This window comes from Branchiostoma belcheri, unplaced genomic scaffold (genome assembly GCF_001625305.1).
Source record: "Branchiostoma belcheri isolate BF01 breed outbred unplaced genomic scaffold, Haploidv18h27 scaffold2, whole genome shotgun sequence".
NCBI lineage: Eukaryota > Metazoa > Chordata > Leptocardii > Amphioxiformes > Branchiostomatidae > Branchiostoma > Branchiostoma belcheri.
In genome coordinates, this window is record NW_017803490.1 from 7,212,312 (window position 1) to 7,238,735 (window position 26,424).

General features: G+C 41.3%; 3 protein-coding genes and 1 pseudogene across 3 annotated transcripts; 3 read left to right on the plus strand and 1 right to left on the minus strand.

The window, feature by feature from the left end:
* Nucleotides 1-5,687: 5,687 nt before the first annotated feature.
* Nucleotides 5,688-7,776, plus strand: LOC109468468 (annotated as a pseudogene).
* Nucleotides 7,777-10,561: 2,785 nt separating this feature from the next.
* On the plus strand, nucleotides 10,562-15,163 carry LOC109468469 (ethanolamine-phosphate cytidylyltransferase-like). Its single transcript, XM_019766713.1, has 8 exons — nucleotides 10,562-10,771; nucleotides 11,447-11,596; nucleotides 12,056-12,184; nucleotides 12,584-12,716; nucleotides 13,246-13,351; nucleotides 13,962-14,064; nucleotides 14,567-14,695; nucleotides 15,020-15,163. Exons 1-8 carry the CDS (start codon nucleotides 10,565-10,567, stop codon nucleotides 15,161-15,163), a joined length of 1,101 nt encoding a protein of 366 aa, XP_019622272.1. The 5' UTR covers nucleotides 10,562-10,564.
* Nucleotides 15,164-17,124: 1,961 nt separating this feature from the next.
* Nucleotides 17,125-19,816, minus strand: LOC109468857 (mannan polymerase complex subunit mnn9-like). Its single transcript, XM_019767218.1, has 5 exons — nucleotides 19,199-19,816; nucleotides 18,601-18,738; nucleotides 18,077-18,196; nucleotides 17,627-17,782; nucleotides 17,125-17,221 (listed from the first exon to the last, which is right to left on the minus strand). Exons 1-5 carry the CDS (start codon nucleotides 19,808-19,810, stop codon nucleotides 17,186-17,188), a joined length of 1,062 nt encoding a protein of 353 aa, XP_019622777.1. The 5' UTR covers nucleotides 19,811-19,816; the 3' UTR covers nucleotides 17,125-17,185.
* Nucleotides 19,817-22,832: 3,016 nt separating this feature from the next.
* On the plus strand, nucleotides 22,833-25,070 carry LOC109468831 (tripartite motif-containing protein 3-like). Its single transcript, XM_019767169.1, has 2 exons — nucleotides 22,833-23,731; nucleotides 24,067-25,070. Exons 1-2 carry the CDS (start codon nucleotides 22,885-22,887, stop codon nucleotides 25,068-25,070), a joined length of 1,851 nt encoding a protein of 616 aa, XP_019622728.1. The 5' UTR covers nucleotides 22,833-22,884.
* The last annotated feature ends 1,354 nt before the right edge of the window (nucleotides 25,071-26,424 follow it).

A 26,424-nucleotide genomic window follows, 5' to 3' on the forward strand; every position in this document is an offset into this window, starting at 1 on the left:
GCCATGTTTGTATTGAAAATAAAGTTTCAAAGTTTCACTCATGATAGAGATGTGTGATAGAAGGGTGACAGGTCACAACGGCTAGAATTGTTAAATCTTGACTTGAATATTAAAATGTACTTTGTCAGGAACACAAGTTTCAAGTTTCTTTATTTTACCAGGGCATCCGTTGAAAAAAAATACATTAAAAATTACATTGATAAAAAATTACACAAGTTGAACACAACAATATACAAATAATGTTACAAACATTTACATGTACAAGACAGTCACAGTATAGGCGCAATTAGTTCATTCATTTGCCAGGTTCAGTCCTACAGTCCTCCACAGTCTGTTTTTAAATGCAAGCTTCTCAAAATTCATTGGCCGGTGTATCGCTTTAGTGACACCAATTTAACCACGAGAAAAACAAACAGCTTGTAGAATAAGAAATGAGCATTTAGTTACTCTTCAGCACACTTAACTGAAAACAATGTGTGAAATAGTGTGCAATGCTTTCAAGTTAAGTAGGGCTTTTAGGCGGTGCATATTTTCCCGTCAGTCTGGTAAATTAGGGTGTTAGCAGCTTGTCATTTGCTTGTCATACACTCAAGTCGAATACTGTACGCCAAAATGTCTGAAAATTTATATGCATTCATGAAACATTTTAGAAAAAAAATGTTGTTTTTTGTTCTTTTTTTACATGGCTAGATAAATATAACTGAAATTTTAATTAATTTCTGAGTAGAAAAAATAGTTGGAAATTACAGAACAAAATTGTAAAAAAGTGAACGAATACGAGATAAGAGACTGAAAATTATGTTTGTAGTCATGTAGCATACAATCAGTAAGGTTCAACATGTAAAGTACTTATACAATTATTTCTTTATTTGCACATGTATACAACACAAATACATAATCAAATAATAACAAATGTACAAATATGCCGAGAATGCCTGAAACCTTTCCACAGCCTTCTCCAAACGATGTAGTAAATATTATATTATACATGTACATAAAATCCGCAGAGGCATTTGATTGAACTCAAGCTTATTATGGGTCTCTGATAATAGCTAACTCCTTTTCGTGTACGTCTAGACCATACAATAGATCACATATTACCTAATATATAAAGTATCCTCAAAAGAATTGACAGAGGCCCTAAACTATTAAGATGCAAACTGATAGACGATGTGAACTGAAGGTTATGTTACTGTAGAAATGGGTTTGGGGACCTTGCCGCCACCAGTGACAGATGCAAGGCGTGAAAAACGAATCAGGTGCGACATTTCAAATTTGTCGGAAAAAAGGTCGAGTTTCAAGCCGTGCCGACCTTTCTAACTGGTGCCGTCTCGTTCCGTTTCGGAAGAGGGATTGCTCAAATTCAATGTCATCGTCTGGTGCAAGATGCGATTGGCCATGCTACAGCTTTTCTTTTGACAATGACATCACTGCAAGCGTTATGTTCCCGTAATTACATTATAACTTTATATTCCCGCTGTATGTTAAGTACTTCAGTTAATTTTTTTATTGACTTTGACATTATTGGGGTCCACATTTAGCATACATGTCAGTAGTTATTCTTCCTGTGGTCCGAAAAAATGAATTCACTGGTTTAAAGCCGGTATAATGAAGTTTCTATGCAAGTAGGATCCTTTTCTACGTGCATTGAAATATATGTGCATCAACATGTTTACAATACATGTATGTACATCGTAACCAAAACGTCGTCCCTTACAGTTCACTGAGTTTTCCACCGTGTGCGCTTTGGGGTACCTATTGCAAGATCCCGACTAAGACTTTTGCTTCAAATAGCTTGACAAGGAGATTAGTGCAACCCTTGATCCGCATCAGTTTGCTAAAGCGAAAGGGCGTTCAACGTGCCAGCAACGTGCACAGCATAATGCATGCCTCACCAAAAAACAAGCAATACGCACTCTTAGAATAACAATTTTGCAAAGTTCTTTTACGAAGTCGTACAATCTTTTATTGCCTTGCTTGTTAGTGCTGATCAGCCCCTCAAACCATGTACTGCGCATAATGTAAATCAACTCCATAGGGTGTCTGCTACAGCACCAGTTGGAATGGAGAGGTCCAGGTCATTGAACTTATGTGGCTAGAGAAGGAGAAAAGAAAGTTTGTTGGAAGTCGTCTCGACCTTGAAAACGTCCGATCACATCTGTCCGGACCTCAGTGACCAGTGGGTGGTGATAATGACCTTGTCATGACCTTGTGTTGGCAAGGTCATGTACTCGGACGTCAGCCGTACCACTCCCCGTCCATTAACCACTACACGACGCCCGGGAAAGGTCACGAGGGTCATCGGTGTCAGGAAAAGTTGTCAGGGGCGTGACAGCTGCTGATGGTCTTGGGGAAGATTTTAGGCTGCTGTCCAAACCTGTTTTAACTGTCGAGTCTCTTATGTCCTCTGAGGACGACGATACTGCAGCTGAAATAGTTTTAGACACCAGACTAATGCATTTTGCACTCACTGTTGTCCTCTTAAATCCTATCTCTCTCTGTCCTTTTTTGTTCATTTTTTTCTTTTCTTTCCTTCTACCATTTTATCTGACACAGAAGACACGAAGTTGTTGAAACTCGGAGACAGTGTTTTTAAAATTATGACTGCGTACTATACACCTGGGCTCGTCAGTTTGCGTTGCGTTTTGTTTATCTGCATGTGTCTTTGTTTATAGACTACCTTGTGGCGTTTTCAATGTAGTTAATAGATTCTTTTTACTTATTTTGGTACTGAAGAAAATATTTCTTTCAAGATGATGATTTAGATAGATATTCAAAGAGCATTTTCACGGTTCCTCTACTTTCCTTGCGAGATGCTGGCCTCAGTCCAGAAGTGAAATTGACAGTTTGCATGGAGACCCCAACCTCTATCAGCAAGCGAGCATGCCACCGGAAATGTCAGTGTACATCTAGCCACTGGATACATATCTTCACAGAGACAACGTCATTCCAGGCATGTTAATCCTAGTGCGGCAACTACTTTGCCCTTACCAGAGAGTAACGTTTTTCCAAGTGCTTCATTTGGGTCGGTTTCTAGCTCCTGGGTGGAAGTTTCAGTCGAAACGAAGCCGATAGATCGGTTTAAGAAACCAGCCTTCATAGTTGAGTTTAGTTTTGTTGTTTTTTACGCGTTAGTGAATTAACGCGTTGAAAATTTGTTAAAATAACTAGCGCGCAGATAATATCTATTTTTCCTGTATCTCTTTCTCTCATACACACAAACACACACACACACACACACACACACATATATATAAAATAACGTTCAACATCAATAGATACTTTAATTCTGTATGGCAGCCCGACTGTCTATTCACTGTCATGTGTAAGGATTTTTGAAACATGGAAATGGCAGAGAGATGGTCAGTTTGAAGTACGAATGGTATCTAGAGGAATAAAAGGCCAAAAGATGCTGAAGATGAGTGTTTTTTACGATCTGTACTTTCCGGGGATTTCTTTGTCTCCGGAAATACGAATTGATGTTTTAATAGCTCTGGGGCAGTCTAAACCCAACGCAATCTTCGGTTATGCATTTTTCGTCAACATCGTTCAGTTGGTCAGCATATATTGTCTCCTCTGTACAATATTTGTATTATCAGAATTTTTGTTTGTGTGTGTGTGTGTGTGTGTGTGTGTGTGTGTGTGTGTGTGTGTGTGAGAAATTTGGCCACATTTTTGGGGTATTGTATTTCTTTATTCTTTGCATGTACGTCTATCTATACCTGGGGTTTCAAGTCACTAGTAAATCCAACTAGATTTATAAAGTTAGATTCATCTTGAAGCTCGGATCAGCAATTTTCTTTCACTTCACTCCTCGTGTGGGTGCTCAAAGTGGTCACTCGAGAGAAAATAAGAGGTCTTTTGCCACCACAGAAAGGCACTTAAAACCCTACAGTCTAATGATCACTGTTCCAACACCGGAGAGCAGTAAAAGTTTATCGATTATTTTAGATGGAAAGGAGACCCTGGATATTATTAAATTATGTTTCCAGATGTTTCAAAAAGAGAGAAGAAATGGCAACTAATAGTAGATGATAGGTAGTATAGAGTATTGTTGTAATATATAGACTCCTAGCACTTAGCATTAGAATTAGAATGTAACGTTCCAGTATGACAACCTGAAAATGTATTGTTTAAACCGAAATTCCTAAATTTTGCCAAAAAAATGCATGTCAGCAACCCTATGCCATGGCAACACAAAATTATTAGGTCACTTATATAAATTGTGTTCTAGTCGCAAGCCATTCAGACGCTATCCAAGATAAAAGTTAGCGCCGACCCCCAAAAGACACCCCACCCCACCCGGTCTTTACATCATTTAGATAGAATTATGAGTCTCACTTTCTTTCAGAGGAACATGGCATTATAGCAAGGTCAAACGAGAACATGTCCAATGACTACGTTGGATTTTCTTGGCACCATATATAGTTACTTTTTTACTGATTTTTACCCGATGTGGCAGCTTAGATCTTAGTGTAGCTTGTTTTATTACTGCGATAATATTAAAGACTGCAAGTTGGCGCTTTTGCGCCGTAGTGAATGCACCATTCACGATACACCAAAAACATGTATATTATCATTACCGCTGTCTTTCGTCGGCTACAGTACAGTTAAACTCCGCTAGAAGACATCTAAAAGAAAGCATCAAGGGCGAGGTCTAGTCAGCAATAGGCCCCTTGTCTGCCTACCTAACAACAATGTCTTCAATCCAATTTTATGGTGTCATTTTGACGTCGTCGCTGTTGCCATTAGCAACGGAAGTTTTGCCAGACGTGAATATTCTGTCAGACAGCTTTTTTATGAAATTATGTATTTAGATCACGCTAGATCATGAGTGGCGAAAAGAATAGTATTCGGTCTTTGTGAGAAGACAGATCTTTTCTACAGCCATTTTAGCCATTGTCCACGGATCTGCTTATACGGCCCCAGTCTTATTCAAAGGCCTCTTATGGCATGCGAGGCCTTCAATTCACACAAACCATTGTTGACACCAACAACCCAAAACGCGATGCTGAATAATATCATACATTTACCCTGCCCGTCTTCCACCCCCACAAAATGCCTATTCCTTTCATCAGGATATTTGTCTGTGGTGGTAATCTTCAGAAAAACTATAATACCGGACACACCAGTCAGCTATTAAGCCTGGGTGCCATATTCCGTAGTTTCCGCCCGCTCCCTAATGTTTATGCATGGCTACCACTCTGCTCATCTTCCACTCCCACAAAATGCCTATTCATTTCATCAGGATATTTGTCTGTGGTGGTAATCTTCAGAAAAAAAAAAAACTAATACCGGACATACCAGTCAGCTATTAAGCCTGGGTGCCATCCTTCGTAGTTTCCGCCCGCTCCCTAATGTTTATGCATGGCATATCTTCCATCCCTACGAAATGCCTAATATTCATCTTACCAGGATATTTGTGTTGACAATCTCTAGAAATAAAAAAAGGTAATACCGGACATACCACCATAAAGCCTAATGTTAATGCATGTCTACCACCCTGCTGCGCATCTTCCACGCCCACAAGATTCATTTGACATTTCATCAGGATATTTGTCTGTGGTGGTAACCTTCAGAAAAAAACTACTACCGGACACACCAGTCGGACTATATATTAGTTCCGCATACGGATTTCTAGACGTATTTTCGTGGATTTGATCGGCCTGAGCGCACGTCGTACGGCCATGGAGAGAATGAGCAGGCTGTGCGTCGTTGTCTTGATTCTGGTGGTTCTGAAATGTTCCTCGCCCTGCCCCGAAGAGTGCTTCGAGTGGTACAGTAGGAATAACTGCCAGTGCCCGAGGCAGCATGTCGAAATCTCTATGAAGTGCTATACCCGCCGAGGCTCAGCGGTAAGACCACAGCACTTAAAATCGTTTTGTCCAAGTTGTGAACAGAAACTGTACCTGATTGAATTTCAGATCAACATTCTTATAATAATAAGCTTTGTTGTTTTTCACCAGTTTGCAGCTAACCGTGTTTGCAGTGCAGAAAATCATGGCCTGACGTGTCTAAATGGCGTTCCTACCGGGTTTAACCAGTCCGTCATTGGAATCCAACTGAACAACCTGTTCAACCTCACCACCCTCACTAAACACGACATTCCGCCGTTACGCAGCCTCATTAATTTCGTTATAAGCGGCAGCACCATCCAAGCAATCGGTAAGGGTGTTGCCATCTTGTTACATGATACTTAAAGTTTTACAGACAAAAGATACATCAATCTATGGGGATACATAAGAGTTAGATTTAGGCGATCTTCTATATTTTTACGTCCAGAAAAAATGTGTTTCTGGTTACAGCACTGGACAAGTAGCGTCGACAGACAAGGGTGATTCTGTTTTTACGTCCATAAAATGTCACGGAGGTTATATTTGTAGTTGCGTTTGTCATTCTGTCATTTTGTCTGTCATTCTGTTGGTCAACAAGATAACTCAACAAAAAGTCTACGGCAAAAAAATCCACCCTAACAATGATTAAAGATTAAAAGTTTCTTGTGCTTGCTTTTCTCGTACAGAAGCGGGTGCGTTCTCCTCCGTACCGGCGATACAATGGATCACCATCAAGTGTAGCCGCCTCCAGCATATCGGTGACGCCACCTTCGCCAACCTCTCCAAGTTAAAGGGAATCTTTCTATATTATAACCTCATCGAAACCGTGTCTCCAAGAGCCTTCGTCCATCTCAACAGTTTGACTACGATGAGTTTAAGCGCGAATCAACTAAAGGAGGTTCCTTTTGAAGCTCTTTCCCTGATTCGTCACAGCACCAGAGGCGACGGGGTGAATGTCCATCTCAATAACAACCAGATCACTACGATACTAGAGGAGAATTGGAAGAAAATCGTCGACACGCTGCTCAGCATCGATCTCAAATCAAACCCCTTAGTCTGTGACGGTAGGATCCGATGGCTCGTCTGTAACACCACGAAGTTGTACCACGGCGTCCTCTCTCAGGCCGGTCTCCTAAAGTGCAAGTCACCGCCTGAACTGGCCGGCTACGACTTCAAATCGCTCCACACTAACTCATTCTGCTCATCCACAGAACCGACAGCCAAATCCCTGATGACATCGACTTCCGCATTCCCCAACGCAATGACGTCTCGAATAGCAGATCCCACCAACTTTCCGACAGAAAACATTCGAAAAACAACTTCTGCCTGCACGGAACAGGCGAGGAAAACAACATCTGGTACCATGGACAGTACCCGCGGCATCGCATTGGAGAAGAATCTTGATGACGGACAGCAATCTCGTACGGACTATATCTACAAGCCTATCGGACTTACCGTCGGCGTGATAGTTCTGCTAGGTGGGACGGCAGTTGCGGTTATAATGTACAAGCGACACGTGTCAAAGGGAAGACAAAATCCGGTCCACGGACAGCAAGGTGCCATCATCAGTTCTCAACTCATCAGCAATCGGATGTACCAACCCTCTGGATCTGCCACTGGTGACGACAGGGACAAGGAAGAGACGGAAGAAACTGAGGAGGATTCGGCAAGACAGAATCCCGTCAACAAACGGCACGGAGTCATCATCAACACAGCTCAACTCATCTCTAATCAGATGTACACATCATCTGCATCATCTGTGTCCTGATTGGCCAATCAGGACACACTAATGACAGAAGAAACTGAGGAGGATTCGGCAAGACAGAATCCCGTCCACAAACTGATCGATACATCTCAACTGATCTCTAATCGTCTCTACGGATCGTCTGCCAACAGCGCCAATCAGTACACAGAAACGACAGGAGGAACAAGGGAGAACTAGGAGCTGACACCTCACCTCACGGTACCTCTTGATGTCCTCAACAACATCCAAACAATCAAACCGTACAGCAGTGTGGATTTGGACGACATCAGCAGCAACGAAGACATGAACGACGACTTGGGTCCATCGCGTGGAAACCTGGAGATGCAAGACGAAGATGACATGGAACCGTATTCAACCACAACGTTGGATCAAATTGGCGCTCCTTAAGCTGATATTGCACCGAAACAACATGTAAAAATAACCGAGCACGACACTGTTTGAGAGTAAAAGCACTGGTACACTCGAAAATATAATAAAGTCCCTCCAGAAAGCATAAAAAAGACACAAGAACACCATGACACCATGACATGGAACCGTACTCCATCACAACTTTGGATCAAATTGGCGATCCTTAAGCTGATATTGCATCAAATTTATTTTAATGTATTTAATTTGAAATAGTGGTATTCTTAACCAGCACGAATTAGGCTTCATGTGAAAGAAAGTTACACCTAATACAGTTGTCTAGGATGCTATTTTTATTAGAATGCTGTCCAAGTAGAATTAGGCAATTTCAAATGTTGGCTGACTTAATCATAGCATTCAGACAGTATATGAGTTTTGAATATTAGCTTATAAATATTCAGCTCACGTTTAACATCATTTTAACAATCTGTTGTTTGGTCAATAACAGAGCGCCTCCTCTCGTTTTAGCTACGAACTGCATTGAAAAATGAGGCAGAACGTTTTTTCTGACTACCCAGGGTACCGATCCAAGAGTCCTGGTGAATTAAGTAGGGTGGCACCCAGGCTATCTTTAATATGAGTAGACAAAATGACGAAACTAAATTAAGTCGATATAATAACACACATTTTAGCGATTACTAATCTTTTCCTCAAAAGTGTTTTGACGGATAGTTTACATAATATTGAAGTCTTACATACATACATAATATTATGTATTTAAATGTTAATTGTACTTTTTTGTTGTGTGGTGTTGTTAATGTAAGTTATAAACTTGAGTGCAGCGCCACACTGTCGTTATGTTTTGATGTCTTGATGAATAAAAAAATATTGAAGTCTCTTGCTGTCTTCATCAATCCTTATAGTTCCTTTTAATTGTGTATGTTTCGAATGTGTGACAGGGGCTATAGTTAGCAAATAGGATTTTACTCTGACATCTTGCTGGCTTTGGTGTCAGTTTACTTCAAGAGCCCTTGTCTTGATACAAGTGGCCACTTGTGGGAATTGCACGCTAATAGCATTTAACCACTTACAGGTACTTCAAACATGGGGGAACAAATGCAGGCCATTTTGAGTGGATATGGTGGGGCCTTATTGATTTTTTTCTGACCGATATTAAGGTAGCAGAACACAGTATTAATGGGCGACCCCCGGGTCTATGACGCGGTTTAGAAAAGAGTGCGTACAAACTTCTTGAAGACTGGGTAGCAGGTTTTGTGCTAGAGGCAGCCAGATGTCAAATGCAGTGTGAGGTACCGAACTATGTCGGCTCTCAGACCGTATGATTTGGATTGTGTAGTTTATCCCGTTCGTGTATAAATACGCCAGATTACGCAACTGGCCTTCCGAGTGATTCGGCTGCAGTCTAGCTTGACCCCGGTAAAGGGCGATTTCAAAGAGGGCGTCACAAGACAATACGCCGACAGGTTTTTTTTTGTTTTTAGATATTTTGTAGGTCATACCTTCGTCTCAAACATATTCGTTTTTCGTACTTCTGAAGTGCACCCTACTATAATTTTTTCCGCGTTGAAGTGGGTCACCTTGCAGTCCTTAACAATAGAAATCCCCATAGGGCGAAAACTGTGTTCCGCTACCTTAACACCAGGATGTGAGCGTGATAAGAGAGCTGTCGAGTTGGCATTTGACGTGGAATACAGCCAGGAGTACGGCAAGGTACAGTCCTTATGTCTTATTCTGTCTGTCGTTCGCTTTGCATGCACTTCATTTTGTCTTATGCTGAGGTCACACTTCCGAACCGGGGCCCGGCCGGGCTGTTTCTTTTCACGGAAAATCAAGAATTTATAAATAAATATACGCAGATAGTTCCCATTATTAATTCTTTCAACCTTTATATGCTTTGTTGTCTTTTATATCATAATTTTCGTTCTATAGGACTGCCCAGCCAGGCCCCGGTTTGGAAATGTGACCTCATCATTAGCAATCTAGTTTATGAAGGCAAATTTGGCATGAATAAATGAATGAATGGTTTATTCAGGTTAAAACTACTGGCAGCCATTTTGCTGAGTTGTGGATGTCATTACAATACATGGTACTCTCTAAAAGACAATGGTAGCTAACATTTACACTCATAATAAAGAATAAGTCTTTTTCATAAATATTGAACAGTTCCATCGCAGATTTGAAAAAGTTTTCATTTCAAATGACATATTGGTAAAGCTGTGAAATACATTTTTATATGGTCAAGTGTTTTAGGCTATTTCTTATATTATACATTGCAAGAATTAACATACATAGTAGATTAAGTATGCACGTACGTTTCTATGTGTTTCAATGAATATTTAGTCTTAATTGTCTTTATTTTTTTTACAAAATCATTAGTAGATGAACAATTAGTACAAAGTGACGATAGAATTTCAGTATATAGTGTTAGATTGTGGTTTTGTTAGTGTATTGTACTCCGTATTTTACATGTCGTAGACCACATATGGTCACATGTGCATTTAGTCCACTTGGAGAAGAATGTGCGATTAAAAATGAATTCTATTATGTCATACTATATGATATCAAATCAAAGATTCATATCATTGTAGGAAAATAAAGCATGGCGTCAGCTGCCTCGGAATCAGGCACCCCGCGTCAGGTGCGCGTGTGGATGGACGGCTGCTTCGACATGGTGCATTTCGGCCACGCGAACGCCCTTCGACAGGCTAAGAAGATGGGGGACGTGCTAGTGGTGGGAGTTCACTCGGACGACGCAATTTCCAAATACAAAGGACCGCCTGTCTGGACGGAGCAGGAAAGATATAAGGTGAAAATTGAAATACATTTCACTTAACTCAAGTGAAAATGAGTATTGTCCTGTATTCGTCGTCTGCGTTGATGACGGCATAAAATAAGTTGATATAACTTGAGTGTGCCATCACCTTGTCTAGTCATGAAATGTTGGAATAAAAAATGTTTAATTGTTCATTCACTCATTTATGGTGTCAAACCAGCTTAATAATTCGGCTGAATCTCGGTCTTTACGGGTCTTTTGGTCTTGAGTATACCGTTTTAGGACCTTTTTTTTACTCTTTGCCTTCTGCCACGTAGAAAGAAAAAAGTATACCACTAGATAGAGGTAGAAGCTCTCAAACGCCTCAAAACGATAGGCCTACATCTGCTTGGAGATAAAACTCTTTCAGTTACGTATTCCACGCACCCACTAGGAACTTATTTTCCCAAACGACTCAAAGAACGAGCCTAACAAACCCCCTGGCCCCTGTGACAGTCAGATTACACAATCTACTCTACTTTATAGCTAGCTGCCGCCGCGCCGCGTGCCTGCGAAGCTGGTGTGTTACGCCGAAGGGCGGTTCTACCGGCTATACAGATACAGATATAGATACAGATACTCGACCCCTCCTGTAGCTTATAATTCCCTGGCATCTTAGCCAAGTCGATTCCCTTCTCACTCATAGCGATTCCTTATGTTATTGCACAGATGATCCGTGCTATCCAGTGGGTTGACGAAGTGGTAGAAGACGCGTCGTACTTCCCGACTCCAGAACACCTTGACAAGTACGGGTGTGACTTCTGCGTCCACGGTGACGACATCAGCACTACTGTAGATGGGGAGGACTGTTACAGTGCCGTAAGTACAGAAAACTGCATGTTGTGCAGGTATCCAGAACCGTAATTTGTCCAGAATCATGCTTAGGGTCTGGATACTCTACGGGTGTCCACAACTGTGGCACAACTGTGCCATAGCTGTGCCACAACTGTGCCACAACTCTGCCACAACTGTGCCACAACTCTGCCGCAACTCTGCCACAACTCTGCCACAACTGTGCCTGGGGCAAATCTACATACGTTCTGGGATACTCGGAGACTATCCAGAAGTTTGCCCTAGCACATTCAGCAATTTCAGGCATAGATCTGAATTACATAGACATGATACTATACGATACGTGTCGTATATTATAAATTCCTTTTTTTTGTGGCTACAGGGACTTATATCCGGGAGTTAGAGCTTTCCATTTTTAAAACAAATTGATGCGGATCGAATATTTCACTGGTAAATCAACATTCTCTACTGCTTTCTTTTCTTCAGCTTAAAAATGGCGGCCGCTACCGCACCTGCTCTCGTACCCAGGGTATATCAACGACGGACCTGGTAGGACGCATGCTGCTGATGACACGTGACCATCACCGAGATAACAGTGCCATTGACAACCAAGAGGTCAGAATTATGTTTTCTTTTTTTTTTTTATTTTCATTACTCCATGAAGGAGGTCATTGACCCCCGATAGTAGTATTGTGGTCAGTTGTATCTGTAGGCTGGCAGCTGTAATTTACGATCATGAAGACCACCATCTAAAGATTAAAAATCATTTGTGTTGGTAGTTACATGTTTAGAGTTAAAACTTTTGATCCAAAACCGCGACGGGGGCCGACATCGTCTACCAAATACCTTTGACCCTGTGTTGACACCACACTCCAAAGAAACCACGTTACGAGCCTCACTGGGTCAGTCTACTGAGGAAGATCAGAGTGACTAAGCTTTAGGTGAATTTCTTTGTGTTGGATCAAAAGTTTTAACTCTAAACGTAATGTTTCATTTTTGCTTTTTTTTTTCTAGGTTTCAGAACTGAGTGGAGATGAGAGATGTCCGTGGACCGGCGTGTCACAGTTTATCGCCAGCACCCAGAAAATCCTGGAATTCTCCAATGGAATTGAACGTAAACCGAATGACAAGGCCGTATACATACCGGGTACCCAGTTTTAAAACACTTTGACTTTACATCACTCTAGTCAGCAGAACGAACTAGCTAGCAACTTTAATACTTTATAAGTCGTTGTTGTTGTTGTTGTTGTTGTTATTGTAACTTCTTCTATTGTAGCCTCCATAGCATGCCAAAAACTGGGGGTATTGGGGGGGTCTTCAGGGTCTTTGGGAGCTTTTATGTGCTATTTTCTAATTGCATATAAACAACATAGCCGGCCTGGTTGAGTTACCTCCGTTTTGGGCTGATCAGAAAACAGCCGAAGACCACCAAACCCCCAGTTCTATAAGCCTGCAACGGAGGCTAATCAGAAAGCCGAAGACCACCAAACCCCCAGTTCTATAAGCCTGCAACGGAGGCTAATCAGAAAACAGCCGAAGACCACCAAACCCCCAGTTCTATAAGCCTGCTACGAAGGCTATTCTATTGAACCTTATCTGCAACAACATTCTAGCTCTTAATTAGGTACAAGAAAAAGGGTCCAAAAAAGTTGAAATTTTGATTTTTAATTTTTGAGGTTCCTTTGACCTGTTCCACTGCGGCCATCTTGATTTTCTGGAGAGGGCCCGTCAGGAGGGGGACTACATCATCATCGGTCTCCATGGCGACGCCGTTGTCAATTGGTATTTGTCGTCTGATTCTCTTGTTCTACTAATTTTTTTTCGTCAAATCACTATATAACTGACTTTGTTTCGACTAATACATTTAAGATTCTGCATGTACCAGATTCTCTATAGCCGGTATAACCGCCTTTTAGCTTAACACACCAGCTTCGCAGGCAGGCGGCTACATTACCATTACACCGAACGACTTGTTACACCTAACCCCTTGAACATCTAACTTCAAACATTGTTTAAAGCTATTTAAGATTAAATAGATTGTGAATTGTGAATGCTATTTTCAAACAACTTTTAAAAATAACTTTATTCAATGTTTACCAACTTCTGTATTAGCCAACCCGTATTCTTATACAGTCTAGATATTTCGAAACGTCGTTAATTTTTAGTCTCCACCAGACTCCTTTGCAGGCTGAATAAATAGTAGAAATCGGCTAAGGGGGGAATCATTGGCCAGAGGAGTTGGCCGGCCATAGAGGGCCCAGCTTGCCGCACAGATCTGTGACAATGATGCCCCTCTTAGCCGATTTCTACTATTTATTTAGCCTGCAAAGGGGTCTGGTGGAGACTAGTTTATTTTAATCTTGGCCGTGTGGCTACATATGGCAACCTGCAGGTATAAGGGCTGCAACCATCCCATCATGAATATTCATGAGCGAGTCTTGACATTGCTGGCCTGCAAATACGTGTCAGAAGTGGTGATCGACGCACCGTACAAGGTAAGTGTTTGGAACTTTACGTCGATAAAGTGAAGAAATTATTGCAAACCACACTTTTGCTTATACATGTATTCTTCGCGTGTTTGCATGTGAGGATAATATAGAATATTGTAGGATTGATTAAAAAGCAGATGCAAATTAGTCAAGTAGCTCCTTTTGTTTCAGAGCAGGAACTTAAGTGTTGTCCGTTATTGCTTAATGTTACCCAGATTCTTTATTGACACAACAAAAAGTACAGGGACTTTTGTATAGACGACTAAAGGTTTAACAAAGCTGATTACATGTGTGGATAACGTCATCCTACGCACAGCATATTTTTTTTTTTCAATTCGACATGTATAATACATGGTGGTGAGGTACTCTAGCTGTAGCTAATTTTAACCTCACCACCAAACATACAGCGACAAAATACATGACATAAACAACAGGGAACAGTAATACAGAATATATGTATGCGGTAATAACAAAGGTTTAACTATTCTCTAACATGTGGTTATTAAAGGTGACAGAAGAGCTGATGGATCAGCTGTCTATAGACCTGGTGTGTCACGGGAAGCCGGGCAGTCCTGTGCCGCCCTGTCAGGACGGGGGAGACCCATTCGCCGTCCCCAAGGCCATGGGCAAGTTCAAGGTAATGTACAAAATCGGTAAATCTTGAACTTTAATTCCAGATTAATTCCCATATCTCAACAACTTGACATCTACATTTAGATATTGAAAAGGCATGACCAATTCCCCACCCAATGACGAAAGCAATAAAATGATAGGAGAACGAGACAATGCAAAATTCAACACTTGACTTTATCCAGCCACTTCTTTATTACAAATAGCCTTCCTCATTTCCTCCCCCGGCCAGGGCATCGTGCCTTTGCAGAATGGTCTTAGCAAGAGTGTTGTGACTGCATAATATTATGTGCCATTACTAAATATGGTAAATGATTCCGTATTCCCACAGATGTTAGACAGCGGAAACGAACTGACCACCACGGTCCTTATCGACCGGGTCATCCGGAACTGGATCAAGTACCAAAATCGGAACCGGAGGAAGGAATCCCGGGAGCTGGAGATGTATAGGGGCTACGAAGCTGGAGATGTATAAGGTTGAACAGCTAAATTCCTTCACCAGTTACGTTCCTTTACAGGCCAATTTCTACTGTTTATTTAGCCTGCAAAGAAGTCAAGTGGAGACTACATATGTGTATCTGCAAGGCACAGTAGCCAGGCCAGGGTGGGAAACGAGGAAAACCTTATACATCTCCAGCTCAGAGTCAAATAATAATTTGAAAAAAAAACTTGTTAATGATAAGATAATTTAAGAATAATTTTGAAAATTGTGGAGTCGTATGGTGTAACGGCAGAGTGGAGATGTATAAGGTCTACGAAGAGTCAAATAATAACTAGAAAGGTAACATTTGAAAAAAAATGCATAATGTTTACCTTCGCATATGGTTTGCTCTTCTTACTCAAATACTCACATTGAATTCATATATATGGTCAGAGAGGAGTCTACATCCCTCCTATAAAATTGCAACATTATGTAACCCAACACGTTACCATGGTGACAGACGTCAACAAATCATGTCATTGGCCAGAGGTAACTGGAGAAGAAGAAGAGGAAGAAACAGAGCAAAAACAACACGTTTTCTTTCAGTAAACATAATTTTAAAAAACTGTTAATGATAAGATAATTTAGATATAATTTTGAAAATTGTGGAGTCGTGTGGCGTAACGACAGAGTACTCGACTCGGAACCAAGAGGTCCTGGGTTCGAGCCCTGCCATGCCACCGATCTTGTGCCCTTTGGAAAGGCACTTTACACGACTTTCCTCACTTCACCTAACTCTGGTCAAATTAAGTATTGTCCTGTCCAGTATTTGTCCTTTGCGTTGATGGCGGCATAAAATAAGTTGATATAACTTGAGTGTGTCGTCACCATGTGTAGTCATGTTGGAATGTTAAAGAAATTTAAAAACCTAAAACTATTTGCGTATCTGTACAGAAATTCCATTCGGATGATTATTCGAAAAAATGAAGTTTTATTTGCACATATTCAAACAATAAACAATACGTCAGTAAATCGTTGGAAAAACTAAAACATTATCCACACATATACAATCAGTTAAAATGATACATGTATTTCATAATTTGTAATTCATCTCTATTTACTATAATTATATCATTTACATTTCCTAATAATTTACGATTTCATAAATACGTTACTTCTTTTGTTTGGTAATATTATCAATAGCCATAATACGATATTGGCAATTACTTTTTTGGCCTTTGATAAAAGAAAATCATAATTTTCATAAACATTTTTTGTCTATTGGACAACGATAAAGGCACGACATAAGGTTCAGGATGGACCAATCACGATTGCACAAAAATTAGAAAATTTACAGCTTTCAAAATTTGTTTTCTAAAGACTTTATAAACAAACACATGTAACACAAAGTATCGGAAATCTATCTAAATCAAGAGCAGCGTATTAAAGTTTACAAGTTTCTTTTCAAAGTTTACAAATCTTAAAATATAAGTCATTTTAGGAATCATTCAAAATATACATAAAATATCCGAATGCAACAATATTTCTCTTTGGTTCAAATCATCAATCTTTGCTGAAATTAATGTACTGCTTCTATAAATTCTTTATCACAAACTCTTGCCCGAGGACTAATTTTGAGTACGAAAGGAAATTTAAGAAAGGAATAGAAACACTGGTAAGACTACAAGAAAACTGGAAATAAAATGGTAACTTTTAAATCTACTGGGTAAAAATACACTACAAAGGCACTAGAAAAGGCACTAGGTATAATATCAAACTAAATGTTGAACATTGCTCAAAAAATATATCATAACTTCATTTTGATGCTATAGGCGTTTGTTTACGTGTTTGTTCCGGAGATGATACTAGTTTCTCCCGTTGAAGAGGTTTATCAGTCACGTAGAATTAACAATTAGTAGAATATTTTTCAATCAGTGATCAAGGTGTACAGTCGACACCGAAAATTTGCAGGTACGTGACTTTTTACCTTTACCTTACAAAAGCAGCCATTGATGGAAGAATAGTCTACTACTGCTAATTTCTCCCGGTTTTGGGCGGCTGGATCCACCTGCTACATCAGTGTCTGACAATGACCTGGGGTAAGCCATAAGCCTGTTGGCGATGTGAAAAAACAAACAACAATAAAAACATGTTATGTATTAATACTGTGGCGTGAAAGCATTAATTTTTTGTTTTGTTTTGTTTTACGTTTGTTTCGTGTATAGTTGTGTGGACAAAGGTTACGGGTATTTCCAAATTTTAGGAGTGTATGGACGAGGGATTAAGGTAGTTACCGTCATTTGAATGTGATGACGTTTGGTGTATGTTGATGTTACGATCCCAAAGATTTCCATCATGTGTGGGGCCTCCTAGCGGCTTTACTCGGTACCGCAGGGTAAGCATTAATTGGCATCCTCTGTTTTGAACATGCTATATATTGTCTTGACTTTGGACGGCAGATAGACTTTCAAAAGCACCAAAAAACTACCCAGACAATCCAGAACGGGTGCTCCTTACCTGATAGCCCATTTTCTTGGCCATTGCGACCAAACCCTCGGTTTCCAGTTTATTGTCCATGACGTAAGGCGGGAATATGAGCCCGTCTCTATGGAGACGACCTTTGACCAGAAGACAGGTGCCGCCCACAGCATCCAGCTCCGTCAGTTTGATGCCCTACAGGTCACAGGAAATGACGTATGTACACGGGAAATGACGTAACACACACATCACACATGCACACACACACACACACACACGCACACACAGACATAGACACAAACACACACTCACACGCACACACACACACACACACACACTACACACACAAACACACACACACACACAAACACACACACACAACACACACACACACACACACACACAGCACACACACACACACAAACACACACACACAAACACAAACAAACACATACATACACAAAGACAAACACACACACACACACACACCTTTTTCCTCAAGTCCCTCATGTACAGTCTCCCGGGTGGAGAGTCAGCGTAACCTGCTAGGAGAAGCTCGTCGTCCGACTTCATGGTCAGTCTCTTCCACTGGTGAAAATCCTTAGTTTCCTGTCGAAAAGAAACACATAACATAACCCTTTGTGGGATGACGTAGCGGCAAAGTGCTCGACTCGGAACCAAGCGGTCCCGGGTTCGAGTCCTGACATGCCACCGATATTATGCCCCTGGGAAAGGCACTTGGACTTGGAAAATTTGGAGGCACGTGTTTTTACCTCGATAAAAACGTCACTGATTTTAGGAATATTTTATTTATTATTTTATGTATTATCATATCATTTTATTTTATTATTTTATATCTTATATGTGGTGATTTTATGTGAATTGTGTGCACTATTAGCTACAGTAAACCTATGTAAAAGATCAGTGCAATTCAGTGGCCCTGTCAAGGGCTACTGCGATGCTGTAATTTGAAAAATTTCACTAAACCAGACAAAAATATTCTACTAACTTACCTTGTAAGAGTTGAGATCGTATGTGTCGTTCTGCGGTCCGTACACACAGTGTGGGGCGACTATGGGCTTGTCTGCCTCTATCAGAGTCTCCGTGATGTTTGGTGGGAGGGCGATCAGGTCAAAGTCTAACCACAGGACCTGACAAGTGCACGGGGAATATTCTTAATTTCTCAAGAAAGCAGATTCTCATGGAATTTAGATTTAGAAAATTTTCTTTAACTGATGAAAAGTAGAAGATAGTACCTCGTCCAAAGGGCTGCTTTGGTAGCCAAACTCCCCTGGCCGAAAAATTATCTTCCCTGTTTATTATAAGCCATGGCAGTCATGGGAATGGGTCGTGTGGTGTATTATAAGCGGCAGAGTGCTCGACTCGGAACCAAGAGGTCCCGAGTTCGAGTCCTGACATGCCACTGATCTTGTGCCCTTGGGAAAGGCACTTTTCACGACTTTCCTCACTTCCCTCAAGTGAAAATGAGTATTGTATTGTCCCCTATGCTGGTAGCGGCATTAATATAAGTTGAAAAAAACGTGTGTCGTCACCACGTCTTGTGATTATATGTTGGAATATTAAAAAAATGTGAAACCGGTGACTACTCACCCACTGTTCCGACCCCAGGGCCCTGAGGAGTAGCTGGTTCCGACTCTGCGCCAGGATTCTTCTCCTCTCCTTCTGCATCCATTCCGAGTGCCGCTCGGGACCAATCACAATCTTTTCATAGTCTTTTCTAAACAGCCTGGCACTTTTGAATTCATCGTTCAATTCCGCCATCATGGCGTGTATGTTGTTCAAGGATTCTTCGTCGTGAATGTTACTCATAAGGATTGCTATAGATGTCTTTGAGCGGGGATACGTAAGGGATTTGACCAACGCAAGATATTTTGGTACTGCCTTGATTTTTCCAGCAACGGGAGTTAGGATTAGAACACTGCCTTCCTGCTCTTCGGGCGATTCCGTAACCTTCGGCTGTAGTCGTGAATCGTTCGTTTTGCTGTCGTTAATGTCGGCTGTGTGTCGTTCAAAGTCGACGGGCCTCGGCAACAGTCGGGATAGATCGTGGACACGATCGTGAGCAGTCGGTGATGCTCGCTGATTGGCCAATCCTCTTGTGACGTACCTTCCCAAGATGCTGAATTTTCCGGAGAAGACGTAAAATAACGTCAAGATGTTTCCCGCCAGCAGGATAAAGATGATCAGAGTAGCGTTCTTCATTGCGTAGATGACTAAGATGTTGGGTGGCCGTTTCAATCTGTGGGTTTGAAAACAAACTATCACTCAGCATATAACGGATAATACAACACTTGTACTTAATAGCTATTAGAATATACAGATTGCTACAGTCGATATCATTAATGTTAACGTTCTCATTCGTATCATTTGTGTATGATTGAGAATATATATTATCTCTATCGCTTTGTTGGTTATGTTTACCGAAGGAAAACATATTGCTTTTGCTCAGTTTCCTCTTCCTCTTCTTCAGTGACCTCTGACCTGGCCAGTCACCATGTACTAGTAGTACATGTATGTTGATGTGTTTGAAACAGAGCAGACCATGTCCGAACTTAATTACTGAAATAAGCAACTTTTCTCACAGCTGTATTATGGTTACCTAGCTTGTGTATTCTCATTCCAAAAAGTCCTGCCGACCGCCTAAAGCAAAACAAACGGGTGTGCTAGTGTGTGACAGGCGTTGACGTGCGAGTAAAAGGTGTCTTTGTTGGTGCTAAGCCACTGGAAAAGCTTTAGTATGTCAACAGTGAACTGGGTTTAGGGAGGGGTGGGGTTGCATTGATATATGTTCCGTAAAATTAAGCAAAATGCAGTATTCGGCATAGCTTGCCTATTTTGCAACATACGACAACTATGGCAGAAAAACAATAGACTATTGAATGTAGTCTTTCCACGCTAACTACGCTGGCTATACATGTATGTAGGAGAATATTTGCCAGGGGAGTTTGACCGCCTTGTAGGTTTGACTGGCCGCCTTCGGAGGGAAAGAAACTACCTCCCCGCGCCCGGACTCCCTTGGCCAATTTTATTCTCTTTTTTTTTGCCGAATTCTACGATCCGCATACCCGTCGAAAGGCCTGGTGGGGGCTAGGGTTAATCTAATTTTGTCACAGGGGACATCGTTTGCCTAAGGACTTATGTCAAAGGTCAATCCATTCTTTGTTATCACTGAAACCGTGTAGGCATTTAGGACGAGCAATTTTGTCTACACGTGACAACTGTGTGTGACATATGTTTGTCATACACATGTTCAACGTCTAATATTTGGTTATGATGATATAAATCTTTATTGCATGTTCTTGCCCAGATGGGCTAAATGCACAAGAGGATAAAAACATGAGTATTGCATACTGGAACGCTATATTCTAATACTAACTTAAGTGCTAGGAATCTATACATTACAACAATAATATACGTACTACCTATCATCTACTGTTGGTTGCCTAATGCCTCCCTACCTTGACTTGCTTCCGTTCCTGTTCTTACGATCCCGATAATTAGGAAAAATCGTGTATAGAAATGTCATAAATGATTAACTAGCTACCGTTATGACCCAGCAGTATACACGTAGACACCTGAGAAATCTGCATTCCTTCTTCAGATATCCTACATGATATATATGTGTACAATTCAACATGAATTTGGGATCCGTTTATGCCAGTTGTACATAGCGTTGTCTAGTCAATTATGCGTTCCATTGATTTTATCTTAAAATCCATAGACAGATACGTCGTGTTACGCTAACGGAGCCATTCACTTCCGTGTCGTTTTGGTCTCTAATTTTACCGATTTTACACAGAAACAGTAGATCGTAACAACCTGTAAGCGTTACCTACCTTGTCTATCGTTCTTGTACAACGTATAGGTGTAGAATGTGGTTGTAAAAAGGCCCGCGGTGTTACATGTTGTGCGTTACGCTGTGCACTGCTGTACTAAAATACACCGTTCCACTTCCGGACGTTGACCCTTAATTACGTCCCGTCCCGTCATGCCTTTCGCGCGTACGTGACCTCGCAGCGTGTCTTCCAAGCAGATGTTAGGTGGCATGATAATGATTAAAAAAAAAAAAATTAAACACTATATGCAGTGAGAGGATGTTACTGATACGTCGCTATCATATAATTATTTTTGTACTCTGAAAGAAACCAAATTTATTTGTGCTGGATATAATTTATAAAGAATGGCCAGATCTGAAAAATGGTCGTACCTATTTTTTAATAAAACTAAACGTATTCAAAAATGTATAGAATCTTTCTTATGGGCTGACCAAAAAAAAAAAGGTCCTTAATTGAATAGAGAGCTGAAGCGAGACGGTGGTGTAAATAATTCAGTACCTGCTTCGCCTATTCTCCAAGCAGAGGTTGTGGGGGAAATATGAGCGTTAGCTTTTTATATATTACCCCCTTTTTTGTCGGTACCCCCTCCAACTCTCCAAGCAGAGGTTGTAGGGGAAATATGATCGTTAGCTTTTTATATATCCCCCCTTTTTTGTCGGTACTCCCACCAACTCTCCAAGCAGAGGTTGTGGGGGAAATATGATCGTTAGCGTTTTAAATATTGCCCCCTTTTTTGTCGGCCCCCCCCCCGTCGGTGGCCGGCCACCTTCTCTGGCTAATGGATATTGCCTTGCCACCGAAAGAGATCTGCTTGGAGATCATGCTTCGCCACGCTTTGACTGTAAAACACTATACATTTGCCGCTCTATTTGTCTATACATTCCGGTCACAATTCTACTGTGACCAACTGAGTGTCACCAATCCTTTGCAGCTATAACGCACGATGTTTGGTTGTAGAATTTTGCTTTTTTTGGCCAATTTTACGCCAATGTATGTGTCGTGAAATTGATCAATAATGAATTGGGGGGGGGGTCTTAAACTTAATTGGCATTCACCATATTGCTATTTTTAAAACATCTCCTGTTCAGTGCAGGTTTCAATACAGTACATTTGGAGAAATCATACCAAATTTCCTTCGGAGAATTGATTGTCATTTAAAATTTGCATGTAGAATTATTCCAAAAAGTTTTTTTTTTTTTTTTACATTAGACCTGCAATAAATCATAAATAAGTGCATTGAGGCTTCACCGAGAAAAATGTTTCAGAGCCTGATTTTTTTTTTTTTTTTCAAAGCTTAATTTAAAATTTTTGATTCAAAAGAACGGTCTACATGTTTGGGTACATTTTTTTTTCAAAACGAACCCCTTCTGTAGAATTTGTGATCGTCCCCTAGGGTGCGGTCGCGGGGTCATCGAACCATGAACCAAACACTGAACCAAAATGGCGGACACAGAGGCAAGTTTTCGGAAGCAAGTTCGGGACGAGTTCCTGTCCTGCAGCATATGCCTGGAGCCTTTCCATCACCCTAAGACGCTTCCATGTCTCCACACGTTTTGTGAGGATTGTCTACGTGACCACGCAGAGGTTCGCCCCGGGTTCCAGTGCCCAACATGCCGCCGACAGGTTGTGCTGTGTCCCGATGGGGTTGCTGGACTTCCGGATAACCATTTTATTTCCAGTCTGTGTGACACGGTTCTAGAGCAAGGTACGGCTGTATTTGAGAGTCATTGTAGAGCTCATCCGCCCGAAGAACTGAAACTATTTTGTACGGACTGCGAAGCTGTTATTTGCAGTGAGTGTTGGGACGACAAACACCCAAATCACACGGTAACAACAGCCAGAAAGGCGGCGGAAACAAAGAAGGCTGCATTTTCCGACATAATCGCCAAGGGGCGCTCTTGTCTACAAGAAGACTGCGACTCTTTGAGACAGCTTCGAACTCTAGAAGACACGATCAACGAAAACAAGGCAAAAGTCGAGGGGGAAGTCACAGAAGCCTTCGATGAGTTGATCCGACAGTTAACCGAGAGAAAGGAAAACCTGCTTGAAGAGGTGAACAAAAATCACCAACAGAATGTAGCGGGACTTGAAGAGAAAAAGGACAAACTTCTGAAACAGGTTGCCGAGTTGTCCAGCGCTTGTGATAAGACAGAAAACGCGATGGAACAAGGAGGAGGAGACTTTCTCCGCCAGGGAATTGAGTTAACCACGACTTTTGGGGATTATGAGGAAAACCAAACAAAACCGACTCCTCTGCAAACTCAGGTGACCTCATTCCAACCAAAAGGTACAGAGAACTTTCATCATCATTTATTATTTCTCGACAATCGTACATGGTACAATGTGTGGCAGTAATACAACAATATCACAAAACTAAACTATCTTATTACATTTCTGACTACAAAGTACTATCTATACAGTATATGAGTTGCAATATGGTCATGTATTGATGATATGGTCTCGCTTATGGAATAGTGTATACGTACAGAAATTGGCCTACGTAAGCAGATATGGTAGTTGGATGACAATAATTCATGGAATGTATCGTACTGTGTACCATATAGGGTGAACTTTGTCTTAGTGGTAATAGTCTGTAACAGCGTATCTCTTTCTTTTCGAAAGGCATGAATGTACAGATTCAAGAAATGGGTGAACTGAGGGTAGACTCCACAATCACAGCCTCAGATTCAACACAACGAAAAAAGGCCGCGGGAATTGACACTAACAGTACGGCTTGGAGGCGATCTTTTCTGCAGTTGATTATCGGGTTATCTATCGCTCTCGCGGTGTACAATGTCTCAACTATAGATGTTTGGTTTGAGCAAGGGAAATTTGACAACCCGAGCGGCGTGTCCATGTTTCGGAATGACGTGCTATATATCGCAGACGAGAGTAACTATAGAATAAAGAAGGTTGATCATAATGGACAATATCTTGGGCAAATGAAAACTCTGGTTGAAGAAGAGGCCTGGGGATGGCATATTGCGATGAAGCCTTTTGCAGTAGCATTAGGTTGGGACGATAATCTTTGGGTAGTAGTGCATAATGAATTACCTACAGATTTTGATCCTGAATTCGCCATTGCCCGTTACAATACCGCTGGGGAGTACTTGGGAAAAGTTGTCAGGTTCGAAAACCCCAAAGATGTCGCTGTAGATACCAACAGGAAGTACGTCATTGTCATAGACGGAAGTGACGTCAAGATGTTCGATCTGAATGATAAGGTGGTTCACTTGATCAAGGGCGAAGACTTTGGTATGCAAAACCCTCAGCACATAACAGTTACTCAAGTTGGAGATATTTTGGTGTCTGACACGGGAAAGCATAAGATTTTTATGTTTTCCGGGGAAGGACAGTTCTTGCGTTCCTTTGGAGGCGAAGGAAGCGGTGAAGGTGAGTTGAGGGGGCCCCGCGGCATCTGCACGGATTCCTCGGGAAATATCATCGTAGCAGACGAGGAAAACAGCCGGATCGAACTATTTGACGGTGAAGGTCGTTTCATACGACACGCCGTCACTGACGTGAAGAATCCGGTAGGGGTCGCTGTTTCACAAAGCGGCCATCTTGTTGTAACAAGAAGCGACTTTCATGGCCCTGAAGCCGTACTCATCTACAATTCTTACTAACAGCTCTCGTTCTTGTTCGGGTACTGCACAACACCCCTAGATTGGGGTAAAGCGTTCAGGGGAGCTGTGCGATGCGTCCTCAGGTGTTGTAGTACTGCGGCGTTGAACTTCGTAGGTTCCGCAGTATCAGTTATCTCTTGGGGCAAAATGTTCCAATCTCTGACAGTTTGTGGAAAGTATAAATATTTGTAGCAGTCTTTGCTATTTGACAGTCAGGGACGTTTATGATATGACACGCTGTCACCGTCACCTCTGTTTCACAAAGCGGCCATCTTGTTGTGACAAGAAGCGACTTTCGTGGCCCTGAAGCCGTAATCATCTACAATTCTTACTAACAATTCCATTATAAAAGAACAGGACATTAACTATACGTATTGTATATTTGTTCTTGATTCAGTGTCTTGACACTATTGTGCGAATGACCAATAAAACACTTTTTAATGCCTAACCTTCTCCGTCGATGAATATATATTTGAACTTCGTCATATCATTTCACTGTGTTTTTCTATCCGATCCGAGGGACGTCCCTAACCGAAGTTACCCATTTTCTCCTCTGAATGAAGTGAGGAAAGTTGTGTTCAGTGCCTATGCCTATGCTACTGTATACTTTGGTGGCTTTCAACTCAGGACATATGACCTATAATTTGAACCTAACAGTTACACACATGATTCCACAGAGCTATCATTCTTACATGTATTTATCATTTAAAATGTTACTGTAGTTATTTCTGCGTAGCCCCACTCTTCTAGGCTACAATGGCCTTTGCCTCTACCAGGCACCGCGGATCGCTGGAAAAATAGTAGAAATTGGCAGAAATAAAGGGATAGTAAATTGGATCTTCTATGGCCCGGGATCTTCTCTGGTATACTATCCTTTTATTTCGACCAATTTCTACAATTTTCCAGCGATCCGCGGTGCCTGGTAGAGGCTGCAATGGCCCCTCACTTCATATATAAAGCACTTTTTGTTTGTTGCTTTTCAGAATGGCGTGTATGGGGCTTATGCCCTTTACCACACTTTCCCCGGCCCTGGCCTTTTTAGTATATCTTGTTGTATATATGTATTGAGGATATCGCCATAGGCCAGGTACGTAATTTGTCTGTAAGCTTACCGGTACTATGGTAACCTGTTCTCGTATGTGTTACAAGTGATGGTTTAATACCCGGCCGGATCTACATGTAGGCCGGCTTTAAATCTAGGCATCTTGTTTTTTTTTGGCCCTTCTTGTTTTGTTGCGCTCTCGTATGAAAGTTACCTGGTGTGGCGTAACCAGGTTCTACACAAAAGGCTGTTTCTAGAATACTGGGTTTGCTCCGCCAATGCTCTCGTCCCGAATACAAGTAATACAACTAG